The sequence below is a fragment of the Bactrocera tryoni genome, chromosome 2, assembly GCF_016617805.1.
Source record: "Bactrocera tryoni isolate S06 chromosome 2, CSIRO_BtryS06_freeze2, whole genome shotgun sequence".
Classification (NCBI taxonomy): domain Eukaryota; kingdom Metazoa; phylum Arthropoda; class Insecta; order Diptera; family Tephritidae; genus Bactrocera; species Bactrocera tryoni.
In genome coordinates this window covers 37,416,474-37,439,716 of record NC_052500.1, presented here as the reverse complement: position 1 = coordinate 37,439,716, position 23,243 = coordinate 37,416,474, and the positions used below count along the sequence as shown (strand labels likewise).

At 35.5% G+C, this 23,243-nt stretch overlaps 1 protein-coding gene across 10 annotated transcripts in view; it reads left to right on the top strand.

Moving 5' to 3' along the window:
- LOC120767459 (probable secreted beta-glucosidase adg3) overlaps positions 1-23,243 on the top strand; it is a 147,517-nt gene that overhangs the window by 60,431 nt on the left and 63,843 nt on the right. For all 10 annotated transcript variants that reach the window (XM_040093541.1, XM_040093538.1, XM_040093542.1 and 7 more), the window contains one exon: positions 2,499-2,658. In XM_040093541.1, the coding sequence (XP_039949475.1) occupies positions 2,565-2,658 (94 nt within the window). In that variant the 5' untranslated portion in view covers positions 2,499-2,564. The remainder of the gene's footprint in view (positions 1-2,498; positions 2,659-23,243) is intronic.

Below are 23,243 nucleotides of genomic sequence, written 5' to 3'. Positions count from 1 at the left end.
ACCAATGTTCGAACATTTGTGATGAGTTCATCTTTCGTCAATTGATAAAGGGAAGATAGAATTGATATCGAACCACCGGAAGTATCAACCGAAATTGTACCATTTCCAATTTTTAGCGAAGGCGATCTAAAATGTTTTCGGCAATGTCATTTTTCTTCGTATCCCATAATTGACGCGGATTGGAAAGCTGATATGTCGAAATGATTTTCGCGAAAAGTGTGCGAACTTCATTTTCATTCCAGTGATTAACGTGGTCCAGCAATTGTAATTGCTGGCTTACTTCTCCAAAACTTGCACACAAGTACCATTCACAGTAAGCAATGACTCAAATAAAGTTGAACCGCGTAGATTATTCAATAGAAATTCGTCCTAATGCATTAGTTGAGAACACATCTGGATGTCAATCTACTGGTTGGCCTTGCTTTCTGCGCAACTATTTCTTCGACGATACATCCCATGTACAATATCAGGGTATTTCCGAATAGAGCAATATTCTCGCAAACGGATCACTGACGAAAATTAAAAAAAAAACTTGTCAATGTCAATTTTGTTGTTGGAAGTGTTTCCGCTGGCGTACTGTATTCTCTGGGTTGAAATATACTCTTTGGCCATTCTCCAAATTAACTGCGAGACGCACAACAGTCGGAAAACGTTCATGAATTGCAAAAGTAAATATCCTACAAAGCGCTTTATGGCAGTTCACGTATCAACCGTATCGTTCAAGATTTCACCAAAGTGCAATATTAAACATTGATATGAGTTTTGAATGTGAATTAGACAATAATGGTGAATATGGTACGATCCATGTGTTGTCAACTTCGATATTCACTATTGAATGCTGAATGTTCTGCCAATGTCATCTGGTGAGCGACGCCGATGGAGTTGATATCCATCATTTCCAGTTTGTGTTTCCGAAAGAAAAGCACGTGGATAGTGTTTCGTGCATTTATTGTCAGACATACAAACCGAAAAGATAAACCATATTGGTTTCGACCACTTCGTATAATACTGGATCTTTCTCTACGTCAGGAATTCAGGAAGAAATGATTTCATCAATTTGATCTGGTGTAACCATCATCCACGGAAGAATGCGGAAAACCTCTCTTTTGCCACTCAACAAAGTATATCTAGAATTCAACAACACCACATATACGTTGCTTCAAGATAAAGTCAATCAAACATCGTAACTGTTGTTTGAAAAGTCATGCTATGACATCGTGACGATCGCTTGCTGACTGACCGCGATCCATAATTCCGCACGTTTGTCACCGCATCCTGGAAGTACTTCTTGTCTTCCCTTGCATTGGGCTACCATACGTTGATCCACAACGAACAACCTCTGAAAATTTCATCAAGATTGGTTAATCCGTTCTCTTAGCGTTACTAACAAACAAACATTCATTCCTTTGTTTGGGAAAAAGAAAAGTGCTGTTTTTAGGGGTTTACCAGCAATTATTCAAATTTTTCTCTCCGTAGAAACCATCCTTGAACCTCAACGAACATTTAGAAAAAAAATTATCAAATTTGGTTTAGTCGTATGAAAGTTATGAGCGTACATTCAGTTTGGCGATTCATTTTTATTTATATACATATGTATGTAGATAACTTTTAAAATTAAGAAACGAGTTTTGACTTGATTTCAAATTAAATTATGATGAACATTCTACTTACCTACAGATGTACATATGTACCTCCTACCTTTTGCCTTTCTCCTTACACGTTCTTTAGAGATATTTACAACGTTAAACGTTATATCGGTGCTTTTATCAGCAAAGTGATGAAGCGTTTTCTTTTAAATCTTCTTTCGTGTGGTAATGCTGTTCCAGTTCAAGTGACTGATTAAAAAAAGTAGCCCATGTAAAGCTTTTTGTGATTTGTGTAAAATTCATCATTGAAGAATTATTTGTACTTTTTATACTCTGAACAGAGCTCAGATTACCATGAAGTTTATAACACCCAAAAAAAAGCGCTCGAGACCCTAGGAAGTATACACTATAGTATAGTAAGTCATCAGCGTGACTTCCTGTCGGTTTAGCCATGCGCATTTGTCCGTTTGTCGGGGTGTATATACTCGGATTTTTTTAATCACCTTGTATAGAAAATTTTTTCAACAAAATATCTTGCACATATTATTGCCCAAGGTAACGTTGCATTCCTCGCAGGAATTACTCAGATCGGACCACTATAGCTTGTAGTTAACGTAGAAACCTATCGATCAAAATCAAGATAAATATCTTTGATGCCTTTTTATGTCATAAGAAATACACCTCATTAATATTGAGCTGCTAAAACAAGTTAACGATAACTGACTATAGTTTTATGCTGGTTACATTTTTCCCTACAGATATTTTAATTTCAGCAGTAGTTAGTTGTAATGACAGTGTTGAAAAGAAAAACCACTTTCGGATTAAAATGAATTTAATATAAAGAAATTACAGTTTTTTAAGTCTGCGTACATATCCCACTAACCTAAAGTATTAATTTTTCTTCTGTTTTAGCTTTTCATCCACATTCTCAATACGAGACTGCAAGCCCTAAGAAACCAACACTCACGCCAAACGAAAATGTGTAACAGCAGACGAAACAACCGTCTCAGGTTCAATAGCCTTGCCATTTTAATTTGCTTGATGTGCAGTGGCCTTGTCTGTACAAATGCCGGTAAGTCAACTGAACTGCAATTTTAAATTTGAAAACAATTACCATCGTCGCCTTAAGCACATACTGTACATACATACATAAGTAGGAAAGCTACCTCTATACGTTTACTCTTTCCAGTGGTATAACAAATTCATTGCAAAGATGAGACTAAAACACACATACTTGTACAAAGTAATTTATAGCTAACGATGTGTCAATGATGTGCCAATTGCGCACAAGCAATTGCCGTTCGTGTTCATGTCATTTGGTATCGTGCACCCGGCAATCCATTTGACACAATTAAAATCACATCAATTAGAAAAGTTAACAGCTGACATTTTGAAGTAGTAGCTTTCATGTTGGTGCAGATGTCACAGTGATTGCTGTTGTCTATACTGCAGTGCACTTATATAGTGCACAGTGTGATTGTTGCTAAAATTATATTCAAGCCAACAAGATGGTGTCCTTAAAATAAGTTTTAAATAAAGAGTGTAGTTCTTTGAATTTAATATCATTAAGCACTTTCAAATCGATGATAAGTTGCTTTATACTACGAGTATACGGCCATCATCACCTACTAGAAGAAGTTTCCACTTGCATAAAGAAGTGAAGGGATACAACTAGAGCTGCATTATTATGGGACAAACATATTTTTGACAGTTCTTTGTTACATAATTTAGAAATTGTCAAGGCAACTATTTTCCAATTCCTCAGAGTTATTCTAAATAAAGGATCCCGTTGTTAAACTCATGCAACCTGTTGCTACAGAGTATTATAGTTTTGTTCGCCTAACGGTTGTACGTATATAGGGTTATATACATATACATATGTATATACATAAATGATCAAGGTGGCGAGAAAAGTTGAAATCCGATTGACCGTCTGGCTGTCCGTCTGTCCGTCTGTCCATCCGTCCGTGCAAACTGTAACTTGAGTGAACATTGAGATATCACAATGGTACGTGGGTTCCTTGGTACCAAAACAAAATAGGAGTTCGTAGATGGGCGTAATCGGACCGCTGCCACGCCCACAAATCGCCATTAACCGAAAACATATAAAGTGCCATAACTCGTTCAGTTTCTAGTTCACAAATCAAGAAGCAATTAATATACCGTCTTTAATAAGTGCCACCTTATGACTAAAAATTGTTGAAATCCAATAAAAAACTTGTCAAGCCCTTAGGTACCGAATATTTGAACCCCGGTACATACATAGTTGACTTTTGATCGAAAATGTCGGTCAATGTGTGGTACATATAACTGTAATTAAGAGGTAATCTTTCTCTTATAATGGTATGTCTGTATGTCAAAAATTGGTTGAATCGGATCAATACATCTCCTAGCCCCCATATACCTTACGTAAAGACTTTTGAACTTCCGGATGACTTTGTACTGCATCAGGCTGACTTTACTCTATATGATTGGTTTTAGACCTTAAAGTATTTCCCTGGCTTTGATTCTTGCAAGTTGCAAGAGTATAAAATGTTCGGTGGCATCTGAACTAAAGCCTTCCTTACTTGTTCTAAATAAAATGTCGTCTAAAATCCGACGTAATTTTTTCGCAAATTTTGCAGAACACAAATAATAGAACGGAGTAACGAACGTGTAGAAAATAAAAACGTGCAGTGTTATAAGAATTCGATTACTCCAAAAACCTCTATTAACTTAAACATACAATTAAAATTAAACTATTTAGCAATATTAAATGTTGGGTAAAAACTGAACTTCTTTAATGTTAGCAGGAAATTGTCGACAATTATATTTTATTTATAATATAGCGCAGAGGCAATTAAGCACTCTATTATGGCAAACGCAAAATTCATATTAGCAAAGCTAGATTCAGTTAAAGCTGAAAATGTGAAACTTTAAAGATATGTTGCAATAACAACACTTCTATAGTTAACTTCAATAAAGATGTGACAGTATTATATATCGTACCGCATCGTATCGTATGTAAAAACATTTCTTCCGTTGACTGCAATTTAAAACTTGAATGCACCTGTCTTTTATTATGATTGTCGTATTCTTATCGGCGCACATTTGTTCATTTATCTACTAATGTGAGAGACATTGAAAATGGCCGGGATAATATCAATTTAACACAAACAAAAGGCAACGTTTGCATGCGCAAAGGTACCTTTGTTTGCGTTTTCTGGATTGAAAAGAAAAATACTTACTTGCGTACATATGCGCATACTTGCAAAAACACAGTTTTATAAGAGCAGAGAGTGAATATCCACGCGTAGATCCATTTGCAAATACGTAAGTATACAGGTTGGGATTTGAAAGCGAGGAAATGTCATTCCACTGTTCATAATAATACGTCAAATTTAAAATATACGCATAGATATGATGGAGCTGCTAATTGACATGAAATGATATTAAAAAAGCTGAACTAATCTTAACAAAAACCAGAAAAAAAGTTAATTTCGGTACCGAAGCTAAATACCCTCCACAGGTGCATTTCGGTTAATAACTATGTGTTCAGTTTGTATGGGAGCTATATTATATTGTTACCATAAGCAGTTATCCATGTCAAATTACGTAAAGATTCCACGTCATATTCGAAAGTTTTCCATGCAAGCCCTTGATTTCGATCGTTTGGTTTGTATGGCAGCTATATGCTATAGTTAACCGATCTGAACAATTTCTTCGGAGATTACATTGTTGCCTAAGAAAATAATCTATATCAAATTTCGTGAATATATCTTGTCAAATGTGCAAGTACTTGATTACGATCATTCAGTTTGTATGGCAGCTATATGCTATAGTTAACCGATCTGAACAATTTTTTCGGAGATTATATAGTTAAATAATCTATACCAAATTTCGTGAAGATACATTGTCAAATGTGAAAGTTTTCCATACAAGAACTTGATTCAGATCGTTCAGTTTGTATAGCAGCTATATGTTATAGTGGTCCGATAGCGGCAATTCCGACAAATGAGCAGCTTCTTGAAGAGAAAATGACATTTGCAATATTTCAAAACTATATCTTAAAAACTTAGGGACTAATTCGTATATATTCAGACAGACGGACGGACGGACAGACAGACGGACATGGCTGAATCGACTCAGCTCGACATACTGATCATTTATATATATACTTTATAGGGTCTCCGACCCTTCCTTCTGGGTGTTATGGAGTCAATTCGTTTTTTTCTTTATATTTAGGCTGCTTGTTGCACTAAGTTTTTTATGATAGAATTCATTCGAAAAGTAAAAATTAAGAATTTACTAGCACTTTTATTTTTTATTTCATTGAATATAGCAAACTAAATTATATATAACACCACAAACAATGTCAGCCTAGAAATCCAACGCAGGATAACTCTTGCCAACAGGTGCTACTTCGGACTGAGTAGGCAATTGAAAAGTAAAGTCCTTTCTCGACGAACAAAAACCAAACGCTATAAGTCGCTCATAATTCCCGTCCTGCTATGTATATGGCGCAGAGGCTTGGACGATGACATCAACTGATGAGTCGACTTTGAGAGTTTTCGAGAGAAAAGTTCTGCGAAAGATTTATGGTCCTTTGCGCATTGGCCACGGCGAATATCGCATTCGATGGAACGATGAGCTGTACGAGATATACGACGCCATTGACATAGTTCAGCAAATTAAGAATTGGCTGGGTCATGTTGTCCGGGTGGACGAAAACAGTTCAGCTCTGAAAGTATTCGACGCAGAACCCGTCGGGGGAAGCAGAGGAAGAGGAAGACCTCCACTCCGTTGGAAGGACCAAGTGGAGAAGGACCTGGCTACGCTTGGAATATCCAATTGGCGCCACGTAGCGAAAAGAAGAAACGACTGGCACGCTGTTGTTAACTCTGCTATAATCGCGTAAGCGGTGTCTACGCCAATTAAGAAGAAGAAGAAATTATATATAATGTTAAAGACTATTTGTAAAAATATTTGCAAGATCTTATTTAAGAAAATTCAAGAAATTTGTTTTACCTAATACACACATCAAAATATACCCCTACTTCCGTTACACCCGCAAATCGATTATAAAATCTCCCAACATCCCATATTTCTCACATCAAAATTGATGTTCTAATTTATCTCTTCTACATAGTGCGGGAATTAACAGTTTACATCTATAGTACACCTTAATTCAATTGTTCTAGCTTCTCGTTGTATACAGGTCATCATTGCAAACTGAACGGAAAGTTATTTGGTCGATTTTATTTTACCTTAATTAATTCTACAATATACAAGTACTTACGCTTGATTCTGTTTAACATGGTTTCGATTAAACCCAGTTTGCCAATAAGTAAAGAAGGGCTAAGTTCGGGTGTTACCGAACTCTTTATATTCTTGCAACTTGCAAGAATTAAAGCCGGCGTGGCACCCATTTGTCGAAATTTTCCATCACTATTCTACCATACATAAAAGTACCCGAAAATTGTAAATAAAACGCAAAATATTTAATTATTCATCAAAATTTATTTTGTCGCCTATAAAGTAAACCCCACCAGATTTAATACACTTTTTCCAACGATTTTTCCAGTCCTCGAAACACTTTTCACGAGCACTTTTTGAGATGGCTTTCAGCTCCTTCAGGGATTTTTTTTATCTCTTCGATCGACTGAAAACGGGTTCCACAGAGTGGCAATTTCAGTTAGGGGAACAAAAAAATCACACAGAGCCAAATCTGGTGACTGCGGTGGTTGATGGATGTTATTCATTGCCTTTATGGCTTCAAATTCGGTCACAATTATGGCTCGGTGCGATGATGCATTATCATTGTGTAAAATCCATGAATTGTTCTTCCACAATATAAGTACATACATATACATTTGTATATTAGGGTGTTTTTTTAAGGCTTTATAGAATTTTCATAGATGGTATGTAATAAAAAAAAATATGAAAATTCCTTACTTAAAAAGCCGAATATCTCGAGAAATATTAATGAAAGCGATTTCGACCCCGGTCCTTTTTTGTAGCAAATAAAGTTTCCTATAAGTTTGTTATGTCCATTTTTTTCTATAGCTCTTTTGTTCTATAGCTCATTTACAAGACACATACAAACCAAGAAAAAGCGGTAACTTCGGCTGCACCGAAGCTAATATACCCTTCACAGATGCATTTCTTTTAGTAACTATGTATTCAGTTTGTATGGAAGCTATATGCTATAGCAATCCGATCTGAACAATTATTTCGGAGATTATATTAGTACCTTAAGCAGCAATCCATGTCAAATTTTGTGAAGATACCACGTCAATCGTTCGGTTTGTATGACAACTATATGCTATAATGAGCCGATCTGAACAATTTCTGTGGATATTTCTCTTTTGCTGTAGAAAATAATCTATACCAAATTTCGTGAATATATCTTGTCAAATGCATAAGTTGTCCATACCATAACTTGATTCCGATCGTAAAGTTTGTATGGCAGCTATATGCTATAGTGAGCCGATCTGAACAATTTCTTCCGATATTACATTATTTCTATGAACAATAACTCATACCAAATTTCGTGAAGATATATCGTCAAATGAGAAAGTTTGCCATGCAAGCAATTGATTCCGATCATTCAGTTTGTATGGCAGCTATATGCTATAGTTAACCGATCCGAACAATTTCTTCGAATATTGCCTTAGAAAATAATCTATACTAAATTTCGTGAATATATCTCGTCAAATGCAAAAGTTTTCCATACCAGCACTTGTTTCCGATCGTTCAGTTTGTATGGCAGCTATGTGCTATAGTTAAGCGATCTGAACAATTTCTTCAGAGATTACATTGTTTCGTTAGAAAATACTCTATACTAAATTTCGTGAATATATATTATCAAATGCAAAAATTTTCCATACAAGAACTTGATTCCGATCGTTCAGTTTGTATGGCAGAATATGTTATAGCGGTCCGATGTCGGCAGTTCCGACAAATGAACAGCTTCTTGAAGAGAAAGTGACGTTTGCAAAATTTCAAATCGATATCTTAAAAACTGAGGGACTAGTTCGTAAATATACAGACAGACGGACGGACAGATATGGCTAAATCGACTCAGCTCATCATTTATATATACTTTGCAGGGTCTCCGGTGCTTCCTGCTGGGTGTTACAAACTTCGTGGCTAACTTACTATACCCTGTTCACGGTATAAAAATGCGAATTTCGTGGAAAAATCAGGTTTAGAGCCCCGTACTACCTCGCCGGTGTGAGTTTCGACTTTGTCGCAATGGGCACTTTTATAGAGGGTTCAATTTAAAGATAAAAAATTACGATGTTCGTGTATTTTCAATGGAAAATTTTTACACGCCTTGGTCCAGTCCTTAACGTTAATATTAAGGGCTCAAATTTTCTAGGAATTTTTTAGGGTATTTCCAAGGAAATTTCATGGGATTGAAAAATAACACCCTAATGTACATATATACATAGTAGGTAGTCGCAATAGTCTTTTAGTATTTTTTCAATAGATGTCGTTGCAGTCGTATATCTCCAGTGCTACCAATCACATTGTGTCATATCAATACATAGTGTTGGAAGGTGAGATTTTACGCTTCATTTAACAAAAAAAAATAAATTCTGGGAAGTTGAAAAAATGTACAGCTATTCAAAAATTAGTGAAAATAATAAAGAAATTCTCTACATTTCGAAATATTTTTATAACTATAAAATGCCATGCAAGCCACCTATAAAATTTGTGAAGTTTACAGAAAGGATGCTATATAATTTCTTGTAGTACAACAATGGTTCGCTCGCTTCCGTTCTAGAAATTTCGATGTGAAAGATGCACCCCGCTCTGGTCAATCTATCGTTGAAAAAGTCGATGAAGTCATAGAAAAGATTGACCACGACCGTCGCATAAACAGCCATGACATCGCTAAGGAACTCAACTTTCATTATCAAACGGTTTCGAACCATTTAAAAAAGGTTGGCTATTAAAAGAAGCTCGATGTTTGGGTACCGTATGAATTGTCTGTGAAAAATTTATTGGACCGAATTAAAATCTGCAATTCTTTGCTGAAATGAAATGAAATCGAAATATTTCTGGAGCAAATGGTAACAGTAGACGAAAAGTGGATCAAATACGACAATGATGTACGAAAAAGATAATGGTCCAAGTCTGGTGAAGCTCAATATATGATCGCAAAGCCAGGATTGACGCCTCGAAAGGTTATGCTGAGTGTTTGGTGGGATTGAAAAGGAATCATCCACTATTAGCTGCTCCAGCCTGGTCGAAGGATTGATTCTACATTTTACTGTCAACAACTGATGAGATTCGAGCAAACAATCGAATAAAACGGCCCGAACTGATCAACAGAAAAGGCTTCGTCTTCCAACAGGACAACGCTAGACCCCACACATCTTTGATGTCTCGGCAAAAACTGGGAGAGCTTGGCTGGAAAGTTTCGGTCAATCCAGAACTCCCTTAATGGAGTAAAGTTGGTTTCAAGAGAAGCCTGTGGAAATTACTTATCGCAGTTTTCGCAGAGAAGCAGGAAAAGTTTTACATTGATGGAACAATAAAAAGCAAAGCGACAAAAAGTGGTCGACCAAAATGGTACATATTTAGTTCATTATAAATATAAAAAAATGAGTTTAATTTTGATTAGAAATACGAAAAGACTTTTTCGACCACCCAATATATACATATTATATATAACTCACATAATGAACCACTTATTTGTCATAAAGCTTGTTGGAAAAACGAAAATAACTTTGTATATAAAAACATACTTAGTATATGGTAGTGGAGTTAATTCTTATGGACGGATCTATTGACTAATTTTAATTTTGTTTTTTGGCAATACTACATATTATTAACATACCATAAGCTATTAACTCTGTCAGTTGTATTAAAGTACACTTACCATCATCGATATAAATGGAATAAAGTCAGCCGGATATTCGAAAAACGTGAAAATTGGTTGTATGAAGGATAGGGCAAGTTTTCACCCGATTTTATTCATTTTAGGCACAAAGATACATTTTTATTTGTATAACACGCTCTCTCATTTTAACTAAGGTAACTAACATATTGGCCGATGTATGCGGTATAAAATAAACCGAAAATCTTAGTATTAAGTATTTGGCGTCTAGGATAAGCCTTCATCCGATTCAACCTATTTTTGGCATGCACACAAACTGTTATAAGAAAAACATTTGCTTCATATTGTAAAAACATATCTCACAGAGGACGGGCCACGCCCCGTTTTACTTTTTTGCCAAGGAACATGTGTACCAAGTTTCATCAAGATACTGTATCTTAATTTTTACTCAAGTTACAGCTCACACGGACGGACGGACGGACATATAGGCAGACAGTCACTGTGATTTCAACTCGTCTTGTCATCCTGCTCATTTATATAAGTATATCTATCTCGTTTAGTTCTAGGTATAAATTAACCGTTACATGAACAAAACTATTATACTTGTTTGGACCCCCAGAAGATATGTTTAATATCTAATTGTACACTTCTATAGACATGTACGTATATACATACATACGTACATGTTTGTGCACAACGTGTCAAAGTATGCAAATTTGATTAACTTTGTTCTTGTTATCGGAAACTTGTACTTTTCACCATCTTTACAAATGCATAAAGAAAAAGTTAAGAGCAGTTAACTATTTTCAATAAATTGTTAGGATGATAATAGGAGTTGAAATCCGTGTGACTGTCCGTCTGTGCAAGCAATAACTTTAGTAAAAATTAAGATGTCTTAATGAAACTTGGTACATGTATTCCTTAGTAAAGAAGTGAGGACGCGTGGCGTAATCGGACAACTGCCACGCTCACAAAACGCCATTTAATAAAAACTTAGTGTCATAATTAAGCACTAAACAAAGATATACAACTGTAATTTAACACGGTGAATTGTAGTAGCGCCTAGCACACGTCATTTAAAAAATTAAAAAAAAATGGGCGTGGGCCCACTCTTTAAGAGGTTTAATATACACATGACCTAAAGCACTTAAGATACTATACTTTGACTATATTCGCTCAATTCTGCCCCTAAAGCTTTATTTATTTACTTTTCCAGTACAGGTAAAACAAAGCGATTTATTGACGGCCCATGTCATGGATTTAGAGGCACTTTTATTCCCTTTACTCGTATAACTCTAAAACTGATCAATAACATTCGCAAAAAGTATCTGCAGCATGATATGGCCAAATATAAAGGCTAAATTAATGTCCAATACCTGGTGAAAAGTTCGTGGAAAAGAAATAAATGCACACGTGCATGATGTACGGTTGTTGTGCACCTTCACAGAACATAATTTCAACTATTGCAGATGGGTGCACATTCATTTTAATATCCGCAAAAGTACACATCGAAACGGAAATGGTTTGCGGTTAAGCTACAGCGTTATTGTACATCCACCTTACAGTGAACTCGCAATAACTAGAACATTTAAAAGTAATTTATTATTCAAAATGTGAAGAATATGATAATGAAAATTAATTTATTTTATAGTTGATAACTTATCAAATTCTAAATGTTAAGCATTTTAATATGAAGTGGTTTCATCCGTTTGAGTTGTCAGTAATTCACAGTAATATGCTTTTGTATGAATGCAAGTAGTATGCAAAATAAATACTAAAATCCTAATTCTAAACTCGAGTGACAACTGTTTGTAAAGGGGGCTTAAAAAATCACTCTTCAATTATGATATACCAATGCAATATTGCATTTGCAATCCAAAAAATTCGCGTAGAGAAAAATAAAAAAAATGCTTAGTTTTACATATGCGAATACTCGCCCAACTAGATTAGCAACTTCGACTTCTAAATTAATTGAAAAATCTAAAACAGGGAAATATAAATTTAAGTTACATTTATATTCTTCTATTGAAACAACTAATATATAAAATCTCAGTATGGATTTATATACCTAAGGATAGCAGTTATTTTCGGCATATCCAAATATGTATTGCCTATCGAATATTTTCGATTATTTGTTAATATTATAGTATTTACAACAGTTACAATTATACTGTTTTGCAATGGCATCTCGCCAACAACAAAACTAAGACAAGAAACTAACAACACCCCTGAATTATGACCACTGTCGCATGGAAAAGTGTCAAATGTACATTACCAATATCAAATCTATAAACGAGAGGCAATACTTGTGTCATTAGAAAATATTGGAAGGATGCATTTTTATTTAAATGTAAATTTCTATTAATTTCAATACTCATAGAGAATGCAGAAGATGACCTAGCCAAGGTAGCAGGACGCGAAGAATGAGATACTTGTGGAGTTTGGTCCTTGTTCGTCGAAAGAAGATTTACTTTTCGATTGCCTACTCAGTCCTAAGATTATGCGTTGAATATCAAGACTAACTTTGTTCTTGGTATTAATGTTGGTTCCAAGATAGATCATATTATCTACGACGTGGTAGACAAGTCGTAAATTCGATGATTGTTTGTTTGATGACAGGCTATTGAGTCGAATGATATCAATATCAAGTCAAGCCCGGATCTGGGCAGAAATTGGTGTTTCTTAACAAAGCCGTATTAGTTGTGCTGAAATGCTTTTCGTGCGGTCGAAGGCTGCATTAAAATCGACTAAAGCCCTGACAGACGACAGCGCTAATATGCATTAGCAGGCTTAATTTACATTTACTTGCGCATTTGACCCATGTTAATGCAAGTTTGTAATGCACAAGAATTTCCTGCATTTAGTTGAATTTACCAAATTTGAGTAGACAACACTGCTCAAAAATGGCCGATTTTTGCTATTTTTTGACAGATGTCACTAGAAGTCTGCTGCCTCCTTTGCGTTTACAGCATCACAGTTTTATATTGCTAATTAAATTATGTGCAAGTATATTAACAAACACAAATTTTAATATTATTAGATGGCAGAAAATAAACAACGCACAGTTTGCTATCCACTTTTCCAATATTCTTAACTTTTTCGCACACTTTTTCCGCATTACAATCAATTATTGCTTTTATTTTCACTCTATTATCTTTTGACGTAGTTAATAAAAAACGATTTTTTTCGTTAAATTTATATTGATTTTCCAAAAATACCAAAATTTCTATTAATAATTTATCTTATTCATTTTTATTTCACTTTTTTTTTAATAAATAAACAAATTTCACTATCAGCTGTCTAAATGCACAAGATTTCAATGTGCATTAGCGTTGCTTAAGGCGCATTAATTTTGCTCGTCTGTCAGGGCTATAAGACATCTCTTTCCAATTTCAATGTCTTAAGCCCCTCGCATAGAGTCCAATGAGTTTTTTTTTGGCGCTGGGCTTTATTAAGGAGATTTACCCTAGATAATTGGCGTCGTTTGCGGGCCCGCCTTTTTGTAGATTTGGCAGAGCACACTAATACCATGTTCAGACCGAAAATTTAAAAGATTAGATTATATTTAAGCATTTCATAACCCAACAATGTTCTCACTGCCGTTAGAAAGATCAAAAAACAGCTGTTATTGTCATTCAAGAATTCACATCGCTTAATATTTATCAAAAGAAAAGATTGTCATATAGTATTTTGAAATAAAAAGACGGCTTTTTTTAATATTTTCCATATAATAGAAATAATGGATGCATTTTTTCATTTGTTAAGTTGATTTTCAGATGAAATTAGATTCATTGCTTTATAAAAAATTTGTTTGTTTACATTTTTTCCCTTTGTAGTCTCTAAATCAGCTGTGATAATGTAACAGATTTCCAGTGCTGACAAGTAGATTGCGCAAAATCAGAGTCGCACAGAGAGATTTAGCGTGGATCAGTTTCAAATCATTTCAATGAAGTGATTTGGAACGGTCATTTTTGTATGGCGAAATCTTGATAAATTTTTAAGATTAGTGGGATAATCCATTCAACAGCCGAAATCGTGTGATTAAGTGTCGGTCTGAACATGGTATTACACTCCAAACGTATGGTATTATTTCCGTCCATAAACTGCAAAGAAGCTGTTGCATACATTCATCTCTTTGAGTTTGATTTATGAGGGGTTAAATCGTATTTGGTCGATCGCAATATTGCAAGATAGGCAGTAACAGGCAGTATGTTTTCTCTCCACTGCAATACTACAATTCTTATCGTACCAGCTGTTCTTTTGATCTTCCTGAAAACCAACAGTTTCATTTTCAGCTGTACCTAAGGAGCTTGAAATGCCGTTACACAGTTGTCCTATACCGAATTGTTGTTAAATGCTCCCGGAGAGCAGGAGTGTAACTCGAGTAGAAAATCGGTCGGCTTTTGGTTGTGATTGCGCATTGTTTTTCAAAGGATGCGTACGCTCCGAGGACCCGGTCAAAAACCTTAAAAACATTTTAGTCCATCTATCACAACTTACTATAGACAACTTTGGTCATATGGCACGTGGGTGCAAATCAGTGTTATGCAAAAGAATTTCACTTCAATGAGAATAAGTAAGTCTCTCTTCCACAAAGAAACCCACACCGAATTTGTTATCCTTTATACGGCCGCTGTGGTGGTCAGAAAGACCTACTCGTATATTTCCTTGTCTCATCAGCCTTTACTCTTACAATGACAACAACCAGTTGGACAGCGGCAACACCTTCTCATATCTCACCTTCATATCTCTTACTTATGTTTACAAGGTCGGCCATTTTTAATGTTTAGTAGTTTTGCCATTTTGGTTCGTCTACGATTTTTGCTTATTCCAAAAAATGGATAAAAAGAACTGCATGAAATGTTATGGGAAAAACAAAATTAAGTACGCGATGCATTCAGAATGTTGTGGCATATGGAGAAATTATCTTATACCATGTTTAGACCGACACTTAATCACACGATTTCGGCTGTTGAATGGATTATCCCACTAATCTTAAAAATTTAGCAAGATTTCGCCATACAAAAATGACAGTTCAAAGTAACTTCATCAGAGTGATTTGAAACTGATTCACGCTAAGTCTCTCTGTACGACTCTGATTTTGCGCCATTTGTTGGTCACATTTGTTTAATCGCAGCTGATTTTGACACTATAAACTGTCAGAATTTAAACAAAGAAGACAAAAAAATAAAACAAAAAAGTGTCGGTTAAAATACAAAATTAAAAACAAAAATGGAAAAAAGTCAAAAAAAAAGAGTTATGTGGAGTGAGGCTGCCGAGGCCGACCTTTTAGATATGTATATGGCTACAAAAAATGCCAGAGCTGCGATCTACGCGAAAAAACAACCATATACATATATGAGAAAATGTCTTGTGCAATGCTTTTGGCTGGACACGATTACACGTCCACGGAGATAAAAAGAAAATTGCACAATTTCTCCAACAAGCACAGGTAAGTTATAAATTATGAGGTAAACATATAATATTAAATATTTTTTTTTTATTTTTAGACAAGAAAAGCAGAAAATTAGCCCATCGGATGGCTCCCCTAGTCGGTGGAAACATTATGAGGCGGTACACGAAGCAGTAGGCGGTTTCAAAAGTTTTTGTTCCGCCGAACTTGTGGAGGATAGCATTGTGGGTAAGTTTTAAGCGCATTGGAGTAGATTCCAATATTCATAATAAAATGAAAAACGGTTATGGAATGTTTCTTTACACTTTTATTTGTTTCTTCTATTTTCAGTTGATATGGAACCAATTTACGTAGATGCCGATACCGAAAGAGAGTCGACGCTCCTAAGCCCAGGCGATCGTTCTTCTACGTCGCGTGGTTGCGCTCGGCCATCGTCAAGCGATGCTGCAAGAAAGAAAAAATCAACAATAAAAATAATGGAGGAAATGAAGGATGACTTAATAAAGGCGACTGAGGCGATGAAGGAAGCCGATGAAAAGCGTCTTTCTCTCATACAAACATACATAAACGATTCAAACGAAGTGAAGGATGCTTTCATCGACTTCCTTCGTCGCCAAAAATAGATTTAAAAAAATTTTTTAAGTATTAGTTTTAAGATATACATATATGAATGAATACGAAAATGGTAAATGAATTTAAATATATGAATGAATATGAAAATATATATGTAAATAAAAATAAATGAATACGAAAATGGAAAATGAATATAAATATGTGAATGAATACGAAAATATATATGGAACACATATAAATTATACAAATATCTGTTTTTTTTGTACTGGAATTGAATTATGAGATATGCAAGTATGGATCGGTTGAGATTTAATAATATTTCAAAGTTGAATGTAATAACTCACCGAAATACGAAACGAATGCTTGTCTTATTTCCTCTGCTCTTGGGTTAACATTTCCACAAATGTTAGAGAGAGAGATTGTGCTGCAATCCACTTTTCATTAATTTCATCATTTTCCTCATTTAAAAAGTTGTGCAAAACGCAGCACGCTTTTATGAAAATTCGCGTTTTGGCCATGTGGTTATCCAAGCCTTTTCCAACGCGTCTAAACCTTCCCTTTAAATGACCGAAAACATTCTCCACCACTCTTCGGCATTTCGAGAGTACATAGTTGAATTTTTTTTTCCAAAGGTTGGTTTACACAAAATGGGTACGGTTTCATCAAATGTTCATCAAATTTGAACGCAGAGTCGCCCAACAAAACGACTGGAACATTAACTGACGATATTTGTCTACTCATGTCTTTAAATATAGTAGATTGTGCCAACTCGTTTTTTAAAAATGAACCCTCAAATATTGAAGAGTCATTACAACGGCCTGGACTACCAACGTTGATGTATATAAAGCGACATCTATAACGTTAAAGAAATACATTATGGGTTTAAACGAGCTTCATGAAAAAACTTACCTTGCATCTACTAAAGCCAAAAGAACTGTGGAATACCAGCGTTTGAAATTGTAGTAGTCAACAGCAACTTCTGCAGCTGGGCGAACTTCTATATGACAACCATCTACAACTTAAAAAATAAAAAATTTAACTTATTACCTATAGCTCCTAACACTTGAGGGAAACCCAATGACTCAAAACTATTTAAATACTCGCGCAATTGAATTTCGTTCATTGGGAATTTCTTCAAATACAAAGTCCACAAACAACGCCAGACTTCATGACAGAAATCAATTAGAATGGAGCAGACAGTGCTTTAACCAATTCCGAACATATTTCCAATTGTTCGGTATTCTGCAGAAGAGCCAAGAGCATATACATAAAGCAATAGCAATGCGTTTCTCTAATTGAATTGCTTTCCGGTAGTTACTGCTTTTCTTCTCCAAATCTTTCAACATAATACACAATTTAATGAAAGAATTGCGTTTCATTCGGAAGTTGTTTTTAAAAAATGCATCTGAATTCACCTGGCAGTCGACTTCCCAAAACATTTGGCCACGAGTCTAAATTATAAACACATTATGATTAAACGAAGTTATAATACCAATATTTACATACTTGCCTTTGTCCATATAGACCTTGTTGAATTTGCTCCATAGACTACACATTTTTATACTCTCGCAACAAAGTTGCTAAGGAAAGTATTATAGTTTTGTTCACATAACGGTTGTTTGTAAGTCCTAAAACTAAAAGAGTCAGATATAGGGTTATATATACCAAAGTGATCAGAGTGAGGAGTCGAGTTGAAATCCGGATGTCTGTCTGTCCTTCCGTCCGTCCGTGCAAGCTGTAACTTGAGTAAAAATTGAGATATCATGATGAAACTTGGTACACGTATTTCTTGGCTCCATAAGAAGGTTAAGTTCGAAGATGGGCAAAATCGGCCTACTGCCACGCCCACAAAATGGCGGAAACCGAAAACCTATAAAGTGTCATAACTAACCCATAAATAAAGATATTAAAGTGAAATTTGGCACAAAGGATCGCATTAGGGAGGGGCATATTTGGACGTAATTTTTTGGAAAAGTGGGAGTGGCCCCGCCCCCTACTATGTTTTTTGTACATATCTCAAAACTACTATAGCTATGTCAACCAAACACTATAGAGTCGTTTTTTTCAGGCATTTCCATATACAGTTCAAAAATGGAAGAAATCGGATAATAACCACACCCACCTCTCATACAAAGGTTATGTTGAAAATCACTAAAAGTGCGTTAACCAACTAACAAAAAACGTCAGAAACACTAAATTTTACGGAAGAAGTGGCAGAAGGAAGCTGCACCCAGTCTTTTTTATACTCTCGCAGCAATGTTGCTAAGGAGAGTATTATAGTTTTGTTCACATAACGGTTGTTTGTAAGTCCTAAAACTAAAAGAGTCAGATATAGGGTTATATATACCAAAGTGATCAGGGTGACGAGTAGAGTCGAAATCCGGATCTCTGTCTGTCCGTCCGTCCGTCTGTCCGTCCGTCCGTGCAAGCTGTAACTTGAGTAAAAATTGAGATATCATGATGAAACTTGGTACACGTATTTCTTGGCTCCATAAGAAGGTTAAGTTCGAAGATGGGCAAAATCGGCCCACTGCCACGCCCACAAAATGGCGGAAACCGAAAACCTATAAAGTGTCATAACGAAGCCATAAATAAAGATATTAAAGTGAAATTTGGCACAAAGGATCGCATTAGGGAGGGGCATATTTGGACGCAGTTTTTTTTGGAAAAATGAGCGTGGCCCCGCCCCCTACTAAGTTTTTTGTACATATCTCAGAAACTACTATAGTTATGTCAACCAAACTCTACAGGGTCGTTTTCTTCAGGTATTTCTATATACAGTTCAAAAATGGAAGAAATCGGATAATAACCACGCCCACCTCCCATACAAAGGTTATGTTGAAAATCACTAAAAGTCCGTTAACCAACTAACAAAAAACGTCAGAAACACTAAAATTTTCGGAAGAAATGGCAGAAGAAAGCTGCACCCAGGCTTTTTTTTAAAATTGAAAATGGGCGTGGCCTCGCCCACTTATGGACCAAAAACCATATCTCAGGAACTACTAGACCGATTTCAATGAAATTCGGTATATAATATTTTCTTAACACCCTGATGACACGTACGAAATATGGGTGAAATCGGTTCACAACCACGCCTTCTTTCAATATAACGCTATTTCGAATTCCATCTGATGCCTTCTCTGTATAATATATGTATACATTAGGAACCAATGATGATAGCGGAATAAAAATACGGTATTTGAAAAATATATAAATGACGTATAATGAAATCTCGATTATCACTTTATGATGCGAGAGTATAAAATGTTCGGTGACACCCGAACTTAGCCCTTCCTTACTTTTTTAAAAATTTAAAATGGGCGTGGCGTCGCCCACTTATGGACCAAAAACCATATCTTATGAACTACTCAACCGATTTCAATGAAATTTGGTACATAATATTTTCTTAACACCCTGATGACATATACGAAATAGGAGTGAAATCGGTTTACAACCACGCCTTCTTCCAATATAACGCTATTTTGAATTCCATCTGATGCCTTCTCTGTATAATATATACATTAGGAATTGAAAATACAATTCAATACTCAAAGTACACAAATTGATCTAATCTAATTAATTTTACAGCAAAATAAAAAAATATGTAAATTTTTATCACTTTATCACGCGAGAGTATAAAATGTTCGGTGACACCCGAACTTAGCCCTTCCTTACTTGTTAGTATTACGTGTTCATACAGCAAACGTTTCATTGCTAAGCGGTTAGAATCAAATAATTCCCAAATTATTCCCATTGAGCGGAGATAATTTAGAAAAAAGAAGACAATTTTTATAACAAGGTACGACATTAGAATGTTTTCCTTTAATAAATACTTTGATGTTTATGGCTGAATCTCAAAACCATCTGATTTATAAATAAGACCAACGGCAGTAAGAACACTGTTGGGTTATGAAATGCTTAAATGTAATATAATCCCTATAATTTTCGGTCTGAACATGGTATTAGACAGAAGCAATGTTTATCGGTGGTGCACAATGCTCTCAGGAGAGCGTGCTGGTCGACCAAGCACGGCAAGAAAAGACGAAAACGTTTACTTCGATTCGACAGAGGCGTCATGCATCATGAGTTCTTGTCAAAGAGTCGGAGTGTAAGTTATGCGTAATTTGCACGAAGTAATTCGTCAGAAATCTCCGGATTTATGGAAGAATTTAATTTGGCTATTGCATCATGATAAGAAACTGTTCAGGCATCGTTGTTTGTAAGCGAAAATGTTTTGAAAAAACAGCATATTAATGGTGCCTTATCTACTGTATTACCCAGACCTGGCCCCTTTGACTTTTTTATTCCCAAAACTAAACAGACCCATGAAAAGAAACCGGTACGCTACGGTTGAAAAGATAAAAACTATCATAAAAGGACGAGCTATAAAATAGCACAAAAAATTACTTCTTTAAGTGCTTTGAGGATTGGAAAAAACGCTGCCAGAGGTACAATATATCTAAGGGTGATTACTTTGAAGGGGACAAAATAGTTGTTCATGAATAAATAAACACTTTCTTAAGAAATACAGAATTCGCGATACGTTTTGAACAAAACTCATATACATTAGTAAACAGCGGATTTGATTTACAATAACACGTTGATCACTCCATCCACTCATTAGCCCATGCTTTTCTACCCCAGCAATATGAATGAATCCTAATAACTTTATTGCTCATAATAGTAACGGTAATAATAGTTTTATGAAGTTCGCGCTCATCTTTACCATTATTAAATGCACAACCGCACATGGTATATAGGCAGAGGTAGTATTATCCACATCATATGCACGTAGGGCTAAGTAGTGCGGCAATCGGTTACGACTTTTTGGGACATTACCACTATCGTCCAAAGGCTGCATTTATACATATACACTGCAACATGTTGCATGTAACATTGCACTTCGAATATAAAAGGCCATTAATAGGACAAGACTCTTGCACCAGTGACCTTAAAATTTGGAAGGAGCATCTTGTGGGAGCAAATGTGAGAAAGGACAAGGATGTTGGTGAAATTGTTACTGTTCCAAACTATAGCTGGAGAATATAACACTCATAAATTCCACAATATGTACAATATATGTACATCGTATGTACTATACAAAGCACCGCAGCTTAATAGTCTGCCGTTCCGTTTTCTGAAAGATCTTTCTGGCTTACTGGAAAACTATTTTTGTTATTTTCTTAAGAGGGTGTAGGAGGAGGGAGATGAAGATTAATTTCTGTGCCGAAAAAGGAAATAGCTACAGACTTCAACTTACTCATAAAGTTTTGCAAAATCGCATGACCAAGTATAGTATAAGATATGTAGGCATGTACGTATGTATGTGCTAGATTTTAGCCCGTATATTGTCCCCTAAACTTACTTACGGCTCTCTTAAATTCTTATGACAAAGATTTATGAAGTTGGCTCTAATGAGATATGGGTTGTAAATTTTATGCATTGTTGAGTGCTTGAGTATTTTCGGAGCGTACGAAAATTACAAGCAAGTAAGAGTATAGTACTCCAAACGTGCTGACAGAAGAGTTAGTTTACAGAAAAAAATGGTGTTACTGTTATGCTCGGTTTTAACTTTAAACTTTAAATGGTGTGGAAATGTGCTAAACATGCCAATAAATACATATGTACATATGTCAATAGCTCAACTCTCGTAATAAGAATCACTATAGTTTATGTAAATATTAGGGTTATCCTTACTGTCGTCCATAGAAATATATATGTATGTTTGTATAAACGGTTATCAAAATAACTTTCTTATACTTCATGCATTATTTATAAAATAAAAAACGAAATAAATCTGGAAAGAGGTAACAAATATCGGCATAAGTTCCACATTTGAAAAGACCAGGAACTTACACATAAATGGCGCTCCTAAAATTCGATAAGATTTTTAGTTAGCCCTGGTTAGTTTGCGAATCCTTTCAACAACGACGAGTTGCTGATTTGGAGGAGTGTTTGGAGATGTTCAAGGTAAATCTACCCGAGATTTAGCATCAATATGTGTAAATGGATGAAACATTGCTCCATCTGAGTCACCCGAGTGGACTGAACACGATGAACCCGCTCCAAAGTATGGAAAAATAAAACAGTTGGCTAACACGGTTAAGGCGTCTGTATTTTGGATTGCGCATGGAATAATTTTTATTGACTACCTTAACCGTTCGAATGGCGAAATCGCCGAAAAACGGCCAAATTAAAAAAAAAGAAACTCCTGTTTCATCAAGACAATGTGCCGTGTCACAAGTCAGTGGAAACGATGGCAAAAATCCATGAATTAGGTTACGTGTTGCTTCCGCTTCCACCGTATTCTCCAGATCTGGCCGCTGATCACGCTGGGAAGAAATTTTCGTCGAATGAGGACGTATTCACCGAAACTGAGACCTACATAGTTTGAATTAAAAGTCAAATCTTACAACAACGTGTAAGAAAGGGCTAATTTCGAGTTCAAATGAACATTTTATACTTTTGCAACTTGCAGAAATGAAAGCCAGGGAAATATCCTAAGGTGTAAAATCTCAACCAATTTATCGAAATCCAAGAAATTTTATATATATAAAAACTATATGTAACTCATAAGCTGACCGACATATTCAGCATAAGGTTTGTTAGAAAAATGGATGGTATATATGGGTTTGGCTGGTATTCTTACCAATACCATATACTATTAACATGCCAAATACCAAAAAAGCTCCCTGAGGTTCATTAAGGTGCCTCACATACCATCACCAATCATTTGGAGTAAAGTTAGTTGGATGTTCGAAAATCCTGCTATTAGTTATATCGGGCTATGCCAAGTTTTCGCCCAATTTTTGTCTATTTTATGCGCAAAGATACACTGTTA